General features: G+C 37.8%; 1 protein-coding gene across 1 annotated transcript in view; it reads right to left on the bottom strand.

The window, feature by feature from the left end:
- LOC120561928 (CUB and sushi domain-containing protein 3-like) overlaps positions 1-18,106 on the bottom strand; it is a 292,084-nt gene that overhangs the window by 179,846 nt on the left and 94,132 nt on the right. The window contains exons 6-17 of the mRNA XM_039805270.1: positions 16,928-17,040; positions 15,659-15,736; positions 14,048-14,135; positions 13,030-13,154; positions 12,471-12,592; positions 10,153-10,256; positions 9,684-9,796; positions 9,165-9,347; positions 8,161-8,487; positions 7,267-7,461; positions 6,716-6,854; positions 5,687-5,874 (exon numbers count right to left, since the gene is read on the bottom strand). Of these exons, the coding sequence (XP_039661204.1) occupies positions 5,687-5,874; positions 6,716-6,854; positions 7,267-7,461; positions 8,161-8,487; positions 9,165-9,347; positions 9,684-9,796; positions 10,153-10,256; positions 12,471-12,592; positions 13,030-13,154; positions 14,048-14,135; positions 15,659-15,736; positions 16,928-17,040 (1,775 nt within the window). The remainder of the gene's footprint in view (positions 1-5,686; positions 5,875-6,715; positions 6,855-7,266; positions 7,462-8,160; positions 8,488-9,164; positions 9,348-9,683; positions 9,797-10,152; positions 10,257-12,470; positions 12,593-13,029; positions 13,155-14,047; positions 14,136-15,658; positions 15,737-16,927; positions 17,041-18,106) is intronic.

The following is an 18,106-nucleotide window of genomic DNA, read 5'->3' as shown; positions in this document are numbered from 1 at the left end:
TTGTGTAAGCCGTTATTAGGTCATCGGTGGGAAGTCTATTCTAAACTGAGTATTAGAACCTGTATTTTATCTCTTACTTTTCCATTTCACAACCAATTTAATTGAACATGTAAGCATTAATATTAAGGAGTCACTGGGAAATGGTTATGGTCTGCCTGTTTAGTAATCCATCTATCTTTCCATAATTACAGAGCATCCATACACAGTACATAGCCAGGAGATATCATTGAAAACTGATAAGTAAAACTGTATGGCGAGGCAAAAACACATCCGATAATCTCTCACTTAAATGTCGTTTGGACCAAAGTTATGTATTGGTAGATCTCCCCTTTTTTGGAGGGATTGGTTGGAAAAGGGAATTGTCACACTGGGGGATCTGTATCTCGGTAGCATATTGAAATCCTTTGAAGATGTGGTAGAGCAATTTGGAATCCCTGGGTCTCAATTTTTTAGATATTTGCAACTTCGCCATCTGTTAGTGGGGATTTTTGGATCCAGTGTCTCAGCCCTGAAGGCACCAGAATCTTTAGATAAGGTCTTGTTGAAATATGGAAAAAGGTCATTATTATGAGGGTATTATTCTATGCTTAAGCAGAACCTTGGGGATGGAGCCTGGACAGCCCTCAATAAGACAGGGGAAAGGGTTCTGAGTATTACACTGGATGATGAGGAGTGGGACAGAACCTGCAGGAATATTAAAACTATGTCATGTGATGTGAGGGTGCATCGCTCCTTTTAGACTCTCTCCAGATTGATTAGATTGGTCCAATTGGTCTGAAAGACGTTTCCAAATTGTTGGAAACGTAAGACAGAGGACAGCCAATTACTTCATGTCCTACAGTCCTGTGATAAGGTCCAGGATTTTTGGTATGATAACACAGGTCATGTGTTCATGCTGCAAATTGTATGTTTTGTATGTAAAGAAAAGAAAAGAAAGTAAAATCACAAAAAAGGAAAACATAAGTATTAAGATAGAAGCACACCTGATCAATAACAGATACCCTGAGCTACTTGAATCAAACTGTGCCCATACATAATTTGTATTATGTATATATTTGGAAAGAAGTGCTAATTCAGAACAGATATTGACAAAGCTGCACCTTTTGTTCTATTTCCGAGGTGTTCCTGGTGCGGCAGTAGTTTCGGGTGATTGACCCAGTCAAGGGAACTGGTGGGATGTCTGTGAGCCCAGCATGAGGTGTATTTAAAGGGGCAGCACACAACGTGAAATGTATGCGAAATTACATCCACTGCAGAATCAAACAGCACTGTATACACACACTCTCAGCAAGCCAAACAAATATGGTCTGAATAGATCCAATTCCCTATTGTATTAAATAAATAAAAAAGTGCAGTTCTACTGCACGGCCAGCAGAAGTTACTTTTGGCCACGTGGCACAGCATTATCAGCAAGAAATGACACAGTTGACCGTGTAACACGGTTCTACTATATGGTTTGTGAGCTATAGATTACAGTCATCCACACTTATAATCTGTATAACAGCCCAGGCTGACCAGGCTGATTATTCGTGTGTAAACAGGGCTCTTCCTTTATACTGCCAAGCCTCTGTAGAAAACGTGTCTAGCTCTCCTTGAGTAATACATGATATTTTCATTAAGGAAATACATGGATCTTTCCTGAACAGAATAGTACAGTATTCATTGATCACTGCTGGCGTTTGCCTCTGGGGTGCAAACATTTGGTGAAAAAAAAAAATACAAAACTAATGATTTAAAAATAGAATGCTCATGAGTGAAATTAGAAAAAACAAATACTTTATATGTGGGCCTATATATGATTTGATAACATTTTATAATACTTTTTTGTAACTGAATATATGTAACAGATTCATTATATACAAAGGGAATGGTATGCAGTGTTTCTGTGCCTCAGTTTATTTACAGCATAATTCAGAACAGCCCTACTTTGTAAGACCAATTTTACAAATGAACCAGGCTGGGTTTCCCCAAAGAATTTCAGCAATAACATATGTCCTAAATTGCAATGGAAGAAGCTAATATGATCTTACGGTTATTGCTTTTCAATAGCCTCATCAACAAAAGAAAAATGCACTTGAGAGTGAAACATAATAAGACAAAGGCACTTGTGGTATGCTTTCAGTCAATAATACAGACATAATAACAAACTCTGTCTTATGAATCACATCTGAGTGACAAGGGTAATGGTGCTAGTGCAAAATAGATCACACTATGTCCAGAGTATTTTTCTATTTGATTTTTCAAAGACTACCACTCCATGCATAATGATGTGGAGAAAAAGATTTTACCCATTATACATACTTGATTATGTACATTAGAGAGCTAATAGTTCTCTATCCTCACCCAGATTTTTTTGTGAGTCTGTGCACTTGAACCAGTCCCTCCAGGATTTCACGATCGCGCCAATTCATGTGAATTCAACCAATAACTGTGAATTTGATGTGACTCACAATTTTGACCAATCACCACAACTTTTCAGCAAATTTGACCAATAACCTGAAGTTTCCCACGACTTCAACCAATCCCAGCAGTCCCACGTGCACTCTTAGAGCCACTGACCAAGCGGGAGTGAGAATGGGTTGTTCATTTCCTTGCTTCTGATATGAAGACGAGACGTGTGTGACTCAAACATCTCACATTTACCAACAAAACGTACAGCGAAAGACCGTGCAAAACATTTCAGACCGTCCTGCCAACCTGTATACATTTTAACTAGGGCTGGGCAAGTTAACGTGTTATTATCGCATATATATCTCATTAATTAACGCAGACAATTATTTTATCGCGCATTAACGCAGTTTTTATCATTTCTTTTATTATTGTAAAAGTCTGTTGCTCACAGACTTTTATTTTGTAAAAGTCTGTTGCTGACTGCTGCCGCGCTTACAGGAACTGGAAAAGAAAAGAATTGGCGGATAAACAAACCAGCAAACAAGGAGAAGGGTACGGAACTTTTACATGGCCATTTTCATTTTAAAGTTCTTCCAGACGGCGCAGTAGACAGAACCAAAGTTATTTGTAACCACTGCAAAGTTGAATTTTCTTATTACCGGAGTACTTCCAGTCTGAAATATAACCTAAATGCAATACACACCGTTGATACCAGCAAATCATTAAATGAGACAAACAGTGGCGCGTCGGCAGACTACGTTAGATGCAGCGTGTGGGAGAAGTATAGATAAACAAAGGCAAGAGAAGCTAACAAATGCCATAGTGAGGTGGATAGCTACAGACTGCAGGCCCATTAGTGTTGTGGAGGACGTCGGTCTGAGAAACATTCTGAGAATTGCAACAAATGACGACAGGTATTAGATTCCCTCAAGACGCACCATCACAAGAAGAATACACGAGTTGTATGAAAAGGAGAGGACTGCAAAAGCTACAACTTTACAATGTGCACCTGCTGTTGCTCTCACTGGGGACTATTGGACATCACTGGGTAACCATAATTACCTTGGAGTTACAGTTTTAATGTTATGATTGTGGCTCAGGATTTTGTGGGCAGTTTATATATATATATATATATATACACACACACACACACATATATACATACATATACATACATATATATATACACACATAGATATATATATACACACACATATATATATATATATATATACATAGATATATATATACACACACATAGATATATATATATACATAGATATATATATACACACACATAGATATATATATATATACATAGATATATATATACACACACACATAGATATATATATATACATAGAGATATATATACACATAGATATACATACACAGATATATATATATACACATAGATATATATATATACATAGATATATATATATAGATATATATATATACATAGATATATATATACACACACAGATATATATATATACATAGATATATATATACACACACACATAGATATATATATACACATAGATATATATATACACACACACATAGATATATATACACATAGATATATATATATATACACATATAGATATATATATAGATATATATATATATATATATATATACACATACATACATACATATATACATACACACACACACACACACACACACACACACACACACACACACACACACACATATATATATATATATATAAAATGTGTGTGTGTGTGTAACAAACAGATAACATGAATGCCCTGGCAGTGGCAATAAGCATTAATTTTGTATTTGCTTTGATTACATTGTTTAAGTTAAGATTTACACTAAATATTTTATTTAACTACTGTATAAACAAAATGCTGATGTTAATGTTTAATGTCACTCTGCTGCCATTTCAATCTTGTTGGCTCTCTGCAGCGGGGTGGGGCTACTCCGTTCCGCGCAGAGAGTCATTTTATTCTCCCAAAACATTTATTTTTCAATATTTTTTTATCAAAAAAAGCAACTTCTTTTGCAACTTTCACTGTCTTCATTGCAACAAACATACAAAAAACATTGCAACTTTTATCGCAATTTTTTACAAAAGCTCCAGCAAAATCAGACATTTTGGGCCGCAACCATCTCAAAAGACCGCAAAATACTGGAGGGACTGTTGAACACAGCCTTCCTCCACAAGCTTGCACCTTTAAACTCTGGGTTACTGTCACTGCGCCTGACAAGGGGCATGATAGTGCAAGAACACATTTGGATAGCTAAACAGTGAATCTGGGGAGTCGGATTTAGGGCATGTCCCTCCAAGTCAGTTGTTGACAAATACCACAAGCGCACTGAACTTACTGCAGTAGTTTCCATATATTTACATTTATAGCACAATATTATTCAATACGCTGCATTCACAGTTTCAGAAACTTTATAAAAGTGTTACAAAAAAGGCAGACTCATTTAGATTTATCAGGCCTTTAACGCTTAACACTTTTTTTCTTTCCTTTTGTTGACATATCTAATTCAAAATCAAGTCAAAAACATTTTTGAATCCTATGGAAATTACCAAGAATATTTGTGTACTGCTCCAAAAATATTTTGCATTCATAACCTTAATGTTTTGCAGTACATGCAGTAGGCCTGCACGATTAATCGTTATAAAATTGCGATCTCGATTCACCCTGTTCGCGATTTAATTTTTAAATGAAATATTAAATTCATTTGTTTTTTTTGGGGGGGGCATTTTCGGCCTTTATTTTGATAGGACAGCTGGAGACATGAAAGACAAGCAGTTAAAGAGTGTGCTAAGAAATCATTCTGTTTTTGATACTGTACTTAAATTGGCAATTGACAAACTCCATTTCTCTAGAGACTGAAGCTGTAGCATGTTGATTGACACGTTTTAATTAGGTTAAAACATGTTCAAGGAGTTCAGATAGAGCCTTTATCAGGGTCCTATTTAGTTCAATGTGTTATATGTCACTATTTTTGGTAGCCTACTGTACTTAAATGGCCAGTATGTACTTTATTTTCTTTATTCATTGAAGCCTCTATGTTTACAAGCTTGTGGTGATGCACAATGTACTCTAGGTGCCAAAAAACATCTGTTTGGTACTGCCAATTTGTTTTGTTTTGTCATGGTTCATGTGTGCAACAAACATTACACTTTGTGAGAAAGAAATCTTGGCAGAGAATCGTGAAAAACAAATTCTAAGTTAAAAAATTGTGATTCATATTTTTCCCCCAATCGCGCAGGCCTAGCATGCAGGCAAAAGCAGGATACTCTCACCTTCATAGAATATCTTGAAGCCACTGTTTGATCGACTGTTATCGGTGGTGAAAAGCAGATACAGAAAGTTGCTGCTACTAAACAGGAACTGAGGGACCTGGGTTCCATTAAACGAGCCAATCAGAGGAGAGAGCAGGTTGGGACCGTCATGCACTTCCAGGAAGTCATAACTGAGTTCAGTTTGAAACCTTCAAAGTAAAGAGAGCAGAGAGAGGGAGATGCAGAGAACACAATTATCTGTATTCAAAACAATTCTTTTGCTTTGACAAATTAGACAGTTTAAAGCCATTTAGCCTGCTGTGTCCGCAGAAAAAACATTTTACTTTTAAAGAGATAAATGAGAAGAAATAGCTTGCACAACAAGTGTTCCTTTCTTGGAGTTTCTTGGAAATATGAAAATAATATTAATGCAAAGAGGTAAAAAAAGAAGTTGCATCAACTAGGCATGGGAAAACTTTGTCTCATTTAAAGTGAAAAGGGGCAAAATATTTGGGCTCATTTCACAAAAAATAAATAAACATAAAATCACAGAGAAAGTAGCTCTTTGTTTCTTTATAAAGTAGTGTGCCAGCACTGAGACAGCATTGATTATAAATTATGAACATTGTATGGTTTCGCTCCTTAATGGTAAGAAACAAAGATCTTACAGCAAAACTGTTTTTTTTCTTTTACTGCAGCTCTCTAAGGAAGTTAGCGGGAGCCAGTAAGCAAAATAAAGAATTACTCGAGGCTTTCAACATTTTTGGAAAAAAGGTCCAGGACTGCGTTCCACCTCCTCTGACTTTATATCTCTTACTCAGAGGCTTCCTGGGCTCGGTGTACGCCTTCTGTTTGTGCACATTTCAATTCATACGTCTGTGTTTAGTTAGCAATATTAGTACTTGCATGCAATACAGTATGTGGATAGGGTATACGTACATAAGAGATTGTGTGCCGTCTCAGTTTTTGTCTGTGTCTTTGTGTTAGTGTACAGTATATGCGTGTATCTTTGTTTCCACGGATGAATTGCTGAAGCACTGTCATACAAACCTGTCAAAGCTGATCTTGATGGAGCTTCCCGGCTCGGCCTCAATGACCCACTCACAACTCAGGGAGTCTTTGTAGTAGCCTGGCCACCCCGGGGAAAGGATGACACCAGACGGCCCGGAGTAGTGGCCACCACAAGGAGCTGGAGGAGCAGAGAGGTGGAAGAATGGTGGGAGGGATTGGGGAGGATAAAGATATAAATTAAAGGCATAAATAGATCTAATAGGAAAGGAGTAAAATAGGTGAAGAAAAGTTGTTGCTTTAAAAGATGATAACATCCAGTAATCTTTTTGTACCCACATGAAAAACATTGAAAGGGAATAAATATAGGATGAGTCATCAAAGGGCTGTAGTTACACAAATACCTGAAAATAACAACAAAAATGTAGCCCAGTTTGGGTGGACTGCATGTTCCAAATAACCTACTCACTTTTTTTTTTTTTTTTTTTTTTTTTTTTAAATCAAGATTCCCTGTTTTATCTTTCTCTATCTAACTCAATAGTTGACACATTGGTCCACAAACCACACAATTATTAGCTATTCCATTTTAGTACCTTCACATTTGGGAATGAGTCCGCTCCACATCCCCTTGCCTTCCTCCAGATGGCATGTGATGGTGTCAGCCCCCTGCGTCTTGATGAAACCCTCCTCACAAACCACTGAGATGGAACTACCCAGTTGGAAACTGTCCCCAAAGCGCCTGGCATTCAACGGTATGCCAGGGTCAGGGCACTCATTATGCCCGAAAGCTTGTAATGAAAAGAAAGAGAACAAGATCTAGTGACAAACGCTCTTGTGTGAATGAGAAACGGGGTCTTTGAGGAGTCAGGAGATAAGGAAAATTGATGTTGCTTTTCGTAGGAGAGAAACAAAACCTAACCGAGGTCTGCTCTGTACACCTGAGGGTGACAATAGCCTCTGTCTTTCGAGCTTGTTGGGCCTTTCACCAGATAAAAACAATTACAACGCTGTTGCATTAGGCCATTAGGCACAAGAGTTAGGAACTGTATGCACTATTCTAAATGCTGTTTGTTTAGGCACTATAGCTTCTCTTGGGGATACAATGTAGTAACATATCTCCTTATAGCTTAAGCATTAATTTTCAGAGGAAACGAGTATGCTTTGTGACTGAGAACATGCACATTCTAACAAAGTACCGGTACTGCTGAACGTCATCCCATCCTTTATCATTAATAAGATATAAGATGTAATTTGTTTTCACTGTACTCTAGCTCATTTTTGCTTCTTTGTTAGTTGTTCTGTATAAGTTTTTAAAAAGGGTACAAAGTTAAAAGCTCAGTCAGTCCTGATATTTGTAAAGAGACAATCATACTAGTCATCACACTAATCCCGAACCATAAAAGGAAAATGGTGAATGCAATTATTTGTTCATAGATGCTTTACTATGATATGATTCTTCAAATTAAATTGATCTAACAGTCCCTTACTGCTATAGGTGATGTTGAACCCTCGCCCAGACATAGAGTGATCAGCCTGAAACTCCAGCTGCAGAACATTGCTGTTGGACGTCAGATGGGAAGGAACTTCGGCCCCTGAGAAGCGTCCTAGTATTATGGCTTCTGACTGGTCCCCATCTTTGATAGTGAGGAAGTCATAGGGAGGCTCCAGGTCAAAATCATTGAAAGCCAGGTGTATTCTGGAGCCAGGCTCAGAGATAATGAGCCACACACAGTTGAGGTTGTTTCCATAGCCCTCTGGGTAGTCAGGAGACAACACTGTCCCCATGGGGGCGGTGAAGTTGGAGAAACAGGGGACTGTGTGATAGAGGGGAGGTATACATTAGTAATGATTTAAAACACTTAAATATCCCAGGCAATTTGTTTAATATTAATTTTCACTGGTAATATGACAATGTACACTGTGGATACTGCCATGACAGGTTCAGGCACAAAGATCAGTAGAGAGCACTGTCAGTACTGTATAACTAGCTCAGCAATCAGGAGGCAGCACTGCTCCCATGGGTGCTGAGTAGTTGGGAGAAACATGAAACTATAAGGGCATGGAACAGAGGAGTTGGTGTACAAAGATACAGACATACAGCAATATAGACGCACAGAATACTGCACACTGTCCCAATGGAGCAGAAGACTAGATTTATGTTGGTATGGTTAGATATAGTGAAACTCACAAGAGGGGTTTAGGACAACGTACAGTATAATAAGTTTCCCTTCCCTGAGTATCTGTATAGCATAACAGTGTGCAACCTACTTTCTTCTCTTTCAAACCCACCCCACATAACAAGGCAAGCACATCCTATCAATTTCCAATTTTACGTTCTGTATATTGCTGTTTGCACACAATGCCCTGCATGGTCATTTAACAACACTGTAATTAATCCTCCAATAGCTTAGTGTCATTGTGAACTTTCCAAGCGCATAAGTAATTGCTTCATTTGCTGTCACGAAAAAAAAAAAGCATGTATTGGACTCACATATGCAGATGGGGATATTAGCCGACCACTGATTGTTGTTCTGGCAGGTTATCATCCTCTCCCCGATGAGCTCGAATCCAAACTGGCATTCAAAGCGCAGAACATTTCCATTTAGAAAGCCACTACCCTCTTGGTAACCGTACAGGGGTGTACCAGGGTCACCACAACTCTCTTTGTCAATTTCTGTGGGTGAGGGGAGGATAGGAGAGGAGGAAAAGGGGATGGAAAGAGGGGAAAGGGGAAAAAGTAGAGGATTAAGTCAAGCTAAGTACTTTGAGGTACTTTTTTCCTTAAAATTATCTATAAAGGTCCAGGTGAAGAGTCTGAGCCTGGTTAAGGAATTTTTATTTATTTTTTTTTTTTTAAAGGAGATAGAGAAGGGAGTGAGAGACCGGTAGACTGACAAATAGAAGGACAGAAAGGCAGACAGGAAAATTGACTCGTTGCTTTACTGAATGAGACGGTCGCAGACAAGAATACAGACAGTGAGAGATGATATCGGCACTAAAGTCTGTGTACCTTTATAGTTGATCTTGAAGCCGATCGAGCCCACACTCTCATCAGACTGGAGATGAAGCCACATCTGATGGGACATGCTGACAATCAGGTCTGGGACAAAGCTCCCAGTCAGCCTGCAGAGACAGCAACAACAACAAAAAGTCACTATAGTATCAAAACCCCCTTCTCAAACATCATCTCATCCCACAGAGTTATACTATGTCTTACATCATGTAAAATGTATAGAACCAAAAATGCAATGTACGGTGTACTTTATGTGTTGCATAACCGTAATTATAGGTCATCACAAAGTTTGATTCAACAAAGCCAGCCTTCATTTAAAAGGTGCAGTTATTACATTCATTCAGAGGTTCTCTGCATATTGTGACATTATCTAAAATGTAGCTCTAGCTGGCATTGCAACATTTGACTGCATGAGCAATATCACAGTATAATATATAACCAATTAAGTGTTTTATGTGGTACTTACACTTGTATTATTGTTTTAGAATCACCTACTTCCCCTCCATCTCCGATTGTTAGCGAATCATACCCAATTTCTAGGTCGAACTCTTCAAAGTTGATCTGAATAACCTGTAATAAAATATGATTTGCTAAGTGTTAGCATGCAGCATGGCAGTGCTTATGAGTATGAGTAATATTTAGAAACATTCCTATAGAATCGTTTATATCCGAGTTAAAATGTTGTGTTACATGTTAATTTTCTATAAATACAAACAAAACGTAGGAGTCGGAAAGCCCCACCATCTGCTCCTTAAGGCATTCTATTTGCACCGAACTGTACCCAAGTGGTTCAAACAGACAGCTCTACTGACAGACATTGCTATCTTGAGAGTCAATTTTATTTGTGGTATTTATTTATATGAGCCAAACCCTCTCAATGATGAGCAGTAATTACAAATGATTCTCAAGTTTTATTACCAAATAACCTGCCATTTCAGTTATAGGAAATTCACAACATGGCTGCTCATTTTCATAACTTGCCTTTTGAGAGTGTGTTTCTGGAGACTACTACATTATGTGATGCCATATAAATTTTTGCAAGCAGAGCAGACAGCAACATGTTTGATAAATGCTGTAAAAGCCTAAGACTTCTTCCTATCTCATAATTCAGATAGCTGCATACCATAGCCTACATTCTGGAACTTGTTTGAATTATGCAGAAACCAACCCTTAAAACTCAAATCAACAATGTCTTTAAGAGAAAATGGAAAAAAAACTCAACTCACATCAAGCTGTGAAAGAGTTCATAACCTTGCCATACACCCGCAAACAAAAGGACACCCCATACATCCTTCAAAGCAGTATAGAAACGGACAGCAGCATCTCATTACATTACTGTGCTTTAGAGCGCAAATCAAATACTATAAACCAATCATTGCTGGCAAATTTAAGAGTTTAAAACTTTGAATTGCCTGTCCGCATTCACCCTTGAAATAGCTTTGTTAGCTGCTGTCACTGGTCTTGGTCTTTTTCTTTTACCTTAAATGTACATAACATCACAAAGAAATTACATTTTCACTGATCAAACTGGCCACAGCTGCTTAAACTAAAAATAATCATGTAAAATTGAGTCTACTGCAGAGACAGGACACAATAAAGCCATATTATCTCAACCTACACTTGCCGACACAAATTAGTGTTGCAAAAAAGGATGTTTTAATGACCTGAGTGTCACATCTGTAGATGACAAACATATGATGGCTGCTTGCTCATCCTTAACATCCCTTTCTCTGGCCATTGGGACGACAATGCCTGCACAATATCATTGTGCAACAGCCTCATTACAATGCACACATAAGCATAATTACCATAATAACACTAATGGACCAAGTTTCAGTGCCAAGTCAATAACGTGTTTGCCTAGCAGAGGGCACGGCAGCACAAAGCTATGGCACTTGCCAGTCCTATTGAGTTCTGAGCAAGTGTTAGTTGGTTAGTTATTAGCAGGATAGCACTCAGTTGACAGCCCTGTGTATATGACTTACTGGAATACTAATAAAGAGACATATTTTTTTGTAGGAGAGCAATAATAACCATTAGGAAAACAGCGTTGACCTCTTCACTTAGGGTAAAAGCTGATCTCATTCAATCACTTTCTCTCCATTTCTATAACCCAAAATGAATGAAGCAAATCGCTTAATTATCAACAGCCTAGTTTAGGGAGAACTGAAATGCAATCCACTGCAACCATGTACATTAACGACGGGAAGTGACAATGAACTTAAGTCAAAATGCATGCATATTCTATGTAACCTTTCCCCACCCTGGGAAGTCCTTGGAAAAGAGATGCACACATAAATATGTATGTAAAATAGTGAGGGTGTACTCTCTGGGGCACAGGGGGAAAATGCCTATTTCTGTTTGTCATATAACAAGGGTTTTTACACTTGTGTATAAAAAACACAATTGGGACATTACACTTATTAATTATATTGTTTCTTAAACTGTCAGGGATTTTTTTTCAATGAATCAATCAAGAAAATAAATCTCATCTTTATATATACCATATACATAGTGCAAAGAGACTGTTCTGACGTACATTTTACAAGTGGTAGTCAAGTAAATATCTGGTGGGATTGTAGGTAATTTTGGAAAACACGTTTTAACTCATATCCAACTATTATTTTCACCACCTTTGACAGTAACCATGGCCCTCACATCTACAGTATGCGTTTTTAAGTCTTTAACTAAAATATTTTTGATTTATGTTTTATTCATGCTATAAAACAGATGACACAATGTTATCGTTGGGTCCTCAGAAGAACCCTGACTCTATTGTACTACCTTGGTTGGATCACTGGCTGTGATGATCCACACACACTGGGAGTTACTCTCATACTGGATAGGGAAGTTAGGAGATGTAAAAGTCCCAGAGGGTCCTTGTAGATTTGACCCACACGTTTTCACTGCAACAGTATACAGATAAACATGACAAGACACAGACGATAAACATATTAAGTTAAAAGACAGATTCAAAATATCCTTGATTTCCTTGAAACCTAAAAGTCAGTGCTAGGACTGTTAAATTCACAATAAATATTCTCAGAAGGCAGAGTAATAACTCCTGCATTGTAATATGACAGAATAGTAATGTATTGTTTGCACAAGTAGAGAGAAGGTCTATTAGCTGCATTTCCATTAATCAAATTCTAAAAGGTGCTTCAGGTATTATGAAACATAGCAAAACAGGCAGAGCATTTTGGAATGAAAAAGTAGAGTGCTGCAGCAGTGGCTCTCATACATAATTAACAAAAATGAACTTTCCTCTATCTGCATAGAGCCTATATCCAGAGGCACTGCCTTAATCAAACTGTTTTATTAGCTCTTCAGAAGCCTCGCTCACCCTTGCAGACGGGTCTGTGGTCGCTCCAAGCCGCAAAGACTTCTGCTACGCGCTGGCAGGTAATCGTTTTGGAACCTTGCAGCACATGGTCTTCATCACAGGAAAATTGAGCAGTTGCTCCGATGCTGAGAGAGATAACAAACACCATTAAAGCCTGAAAAAGCAATCAATTCTTCAAATATGACTCTTCGTGAAATATCAAATTCATTATTTATTTCATGTCGTCCATTACAGGTTTGCATTGCACTGTGCGTCAATAGATCAAATTCAGTAGATTCAGAAGATAGAGTGAATTTATCAATTTATTTATCAATTGTCCTTATACTCTATACTTGCAGAGAAAATGTCCCAGTTAAAAAGAAAAACAATGATGCCCTTTATGAGGTGAGTATTTTTTGCACATAAACTGAACTCAATTATGTTCACATATGAACACTAGACATAACATATATTGCAAATTAGAGCCAATAGAGTCCAGTGGAGAGTGATCGTAGACACAGAGGGGTATAAATTACATGGGCAAAGAAATATTCACTCAGTTGTGAGAGTGGACTTAACTGTGGCAGGTAGCTAAATCTTAGCGTCCACCTGTTTCAGACAAAAATGTAATCAAAGTCTGCTATGTGTCAAAGCAAATAGTCTTAAAGTGAAGATGTATGGGTTTTTTTTCTCCTGAAAGCTGAATGGGTCTGGTTCATCATAAAAGAAGACCTACAGAACAATATTAGCAAGAATTATATTAATCCATGACTTAAACACTTACTTAATAGATCAAACATTCCATACGTGATAGTAATATAACAAAGCTTCAAAACAGATGGAGGTTGTCATAAGGAGATTAAAACTGGGTTTGCGTGCACATACATTTTGTTGCCTTAATAGCATGTGACAGCATGACTTAGAATATGCTGCATGTCGTCATACTGAAACTGGATGGAGAGGATGCAGTCCTGTTCCTTCTCTCCTCCGCTACATAAATCTGAGCACCGTCACTTCAGCTGTTGAAGCACAAACTCACCTGAAGTCGGCGCCAATCCGTTTGCCATTCTCCGGCTCCCCTGGGTCAGGGCAGTAATTAGACACCTGTTTGATTCCTCCTTCATTCACTGAGAGAGAAAGAGAAGGACCAAGAACATTGTATGAAAGATACTTTAATTATCAAAGCTACTTTCAGAAAACGCCCGCTGCAGTGAAAAGCACTACAATAGTAGATAACTCTTATGTCTGTTTGAACGTTCAGTGGTTATGTTTGGTAACCGAATTTGGTTCCTGAATCATGTAGTTAGACAAATCGACCTTATCTCTCAGTGTCAGACTTTCAACCGTCAGTTATTTGGCAGCGCTGTTGTGAATACATACGTGTTTTGCAATACCAGAATGAGTGCCAAGGGTAAATGCAACTCTCCTACCTGAGCTAGACAAAATAGAGGGAAATATATCTGGGCCAAATGGGGACTAAGAGGATTAAATAACCTTCAACTATCAATTGCAGGAGCTACAATAATCACTCAGTGAGACTCCATACATAATAACAGTTTAAGTACACCAGATAAGGCCTTGTAGATATGTTTTCATATAGAGTGCAGCCTTCACTATGGCAGGAATGTAGAGAGGTGGCTTGGAATAGGAAAACAGTTCAGTGTCTTTCTGTGCTCTGACTTTTAACAAGCTCATCTCCCCCTAGCATTAGGATCTGTAAATCAAAGACTACATGCCCTGGAAATGAAATTCATAAAATATGTAGTATCATAATTATCATTAAATTTTGTTGTAATATTTGCAATACGACATCACCTCACCCCCTCTTACAAAGACCTATCTGTTTTTACGCAAGAAGCTCTACCAGCATGTGTTTCTTTTCTTTGACTTCTTTCAGGGAGTTCATTAGCTTTGAAGTTAATTGTTGCGGGTTATAATACAGTTATGGGTTCAATTATATGCAGTGAATCCACAAGGCATATGAAGCATCTCTTCATAGTCTTTTAAATGATATACAGTATTGTCTCATAGAAAAGATTACAGCCCTCTGCATTATTCATGTCTCCATGCAATGCTGAATCTATGACACACAAGGTAATAAAGATTACAACCTGTTATCATTGAAGTGTTAAGCACACTGTGGAGTTAGAGGGAATTGTGTTCCAGATTTATGTTAATGACGAAGCTCCGCAAGCAATTAGAATGCATTCACTTTGGTCTGAAGTGTACACAAATCATCTGACAAGTGAGTGGTCACTCAACCTTGACTACTGCTGTGTACACACAGTGCATGAACATAAGTCAATCTGGTGCACTGCTTAAAGAGTACAAAATGAGACAGAGGGGGTTTTTGGCAGACTGAAACGGATCAAATTTAGCATTTTGCTGCAATATACATAACTGATCTAGTTGATCAAGAGTGTCAGGACAGGACGTCTGAGACAGCAGGGGAAATATGTCATCAGAAAGAAAAAGAGACTGCACTTCTGCAAAATCTAGTACTGTAGCTTAATTCCTTCACCAAATGATGCAGCAAAAAAAAAAAAAATAAAAAGAGACAAGAAAGAAACAAAGACCCAGAACGCAAGACCTACATAAACAAAAAATCCAAACAATGAAAACAGTTGCATAATAAAAATAAAAGACTTACTCAAAGACAGTTTGTTAGTGTTGTCCTTTCCTGGTAATAATTTTACCCCTCTGGATTTAAGCTCTCCAGAGCTTTTCACTGGTCGAGAGCAACAGAAAGAGTTCATTAGATAAAAGAAGTTACAGTATTAGATGTGAGAAGATACAGTGCAAGTGTTTCTTTCTCTGGATAATACTTGGTCCTATGAAGAACATCAAAATGTAATTGCTACTGGTGTACATCCTTTTTCAAAAGAAATGAGTCCAACGGCTCTGATGCATTCCTAAGGGTTGCCCTGGCAATTCTATAAAATCTAAATTAGTTTCTCATGTTTGCTTGTTCATATAACTCAGACATATTAAACACTGGATGGAAATTGATTGGTCAGAGTAGATTTAATGGTTATAGCTTTTAGCGGGGATATAGTATGCAGAATCAATGAACAGCCCAAAGACCGCAGTACTACATATTAAGACAGTCTAATTAAACACAGCTGTAAATAATTTTGAAGTATCAACGGAAGAGCCAAAAGAAGTGAATGATGCATCAATTAAAAACAAGGCTATTTGAATCTGAAAACATTCAGACAATCTCCTCTGAACTGCACTGTATGACAACTGGTGCATTCAACATGTTATAAAACACAATTAAGATGTGAATCTATTTAGTGACCAGATAAGGATTGTTATAAGCTCAAAAGCCCACTGCATAACAAAACCCAACAGTACCCGTTTAAAAAATATCTGCTCTTGACATCATAAATAACAAGCACATATAGAAATTGATTTACCACTGCACAACGATGCACCGCAATAGATGAGACTTGTGATTTTTCATGCAATTGATTTTATGTCTTCATTTACAGTGAGTTGCTACACATGCATGTTACTGAACGTTTTTATAGAGCTGTTTATGGTGAAGTTGCAGGTTGCATATCTGGCTTGGGGCTAGGCCTTTATGGTATAGTACATGCTGCACATACTGTGAATTTAAAGTCATGCCAGAGAACAATGTCAGGGTAATGGATTTTTGAGTTTTTATAACTGGGAAAGTATATACAGTATTTATCTCTCAATATATGGTTAACAAGGTCCCTTGAAGTCAATGGTTTGAAGTAAAAAAGGGCCTCATGCCCTTTGCAGAAGGGGTATTAATCAAACTGTTCAAATATTCAGTTAACAAAGATCAAAAACATGTATTTTGATTAGTGTGTTTTTCTTACGATGATCCCTTTTTGTTCAAGTAGGGGGCCCTCTAATACGATGTGCAAATGAAGTAATCATGTTTTACCTTGATACTGAGCCCTGAAGCCTTTGTGGCGGTGGTTGCTCTCTGTCACAAAATGCAGCCGCAGCCAGTTTTTGTTGCTGATGATGGGTGCTGGAATATTCATTCCAGTCATCCTGAGTGTAAAGAGTCACAAATAAAATAAATACACATCATTTGTTTTAACTTTAAGTCAACTACACAGCTTTCCTGTCACTAGCATCCTTGTGTCACCATAATCACATTAAAAAAGGAAAAAAACAAAACAGGTAATTGAGTAAAATGAAAGAAACCATACATGAAAACATTGGAGAAAATCAGAGATACTACATCCAATTCTACAGTACAGTATGTCATGCATGCATAGAAAATAGTCCCCTTAAAATGAAGACCAGCCCTAAAACCTAGAAAAAAGCCCACCTTACTTTGAATCTGCAGGTTCTTAATAGTTTGTGCTCTTATATGTACAAATGTGTGTGTGTTGGAAATAAATAGGAAGACAAATAGTGGCAGAGAGAAAAGTGTGTGAAAACTTGACCCGCGTGACTCAAGTCTGTGTGTTCTGTCTTACTTTATGGGTGCTTTAGATCAGAAGTTTAATTCAGCATGTGGCCGCAGCTTAAGGGACCCTCCATAATTGTGGAGATTTAAAGCTGCCAGGAGCCTTCTCATTTGTCAGGATGACCAGCTCTGGCTTTTTTTCATTGACTTGCAATCCCTGCACCACACCCTATCGTATCACAGTCAATAGCAAACAATGCCATTCTAGTTATCAACAGTGAGTGAGTGAGTGAGTGAGTGAGTGAGTGAGTGAGTGAGTGAGTGAGTGAGTGAGTGAGTGAGTGAGTGTAAGGTTGGCTTTCCTATGTATAGTCTTTGGCAGCGCCACCAAAGGGGCAGGCAGACAATCAAAATGAGAGAAATGAAGATCATAGATTGAGAGAAAGAAACAGGAAGAGATTGATAAAGTAAAACAAAAAGGGGGAGAGGCTTACATTTCCCTTTGTGTCTATTGCAGATTTCAGAAATACATTAGTAAGTCTACTTGACTTGATTTTTTTATTTCACAGGAAATCTTACTATAAACAAACGGCTTATTTTTTATATTTTCACCCCAACCCCCACATGTAACACCTGTTACACACTGTAACAATTATTACATAATTCAGTGTTTTCCCACACATAGACTAATGTGAATGCGTT

Source organism: Perca fluviatilis, chromosome 7 (assembly GCF_010015445.1).
Source record: "Perca fluviatilis chromosome 7, GENO_Pfluv_1.0, whole genome shotgun sequence".
NCBI lineage: Eukaryota > Metazoa > Chordata > Actinopteri > Perciformes > Percidae > Perca > Perca fluviatilis.
This window is presented reverse-complemented; position numbering and strand designations above follow the sequence as displayed.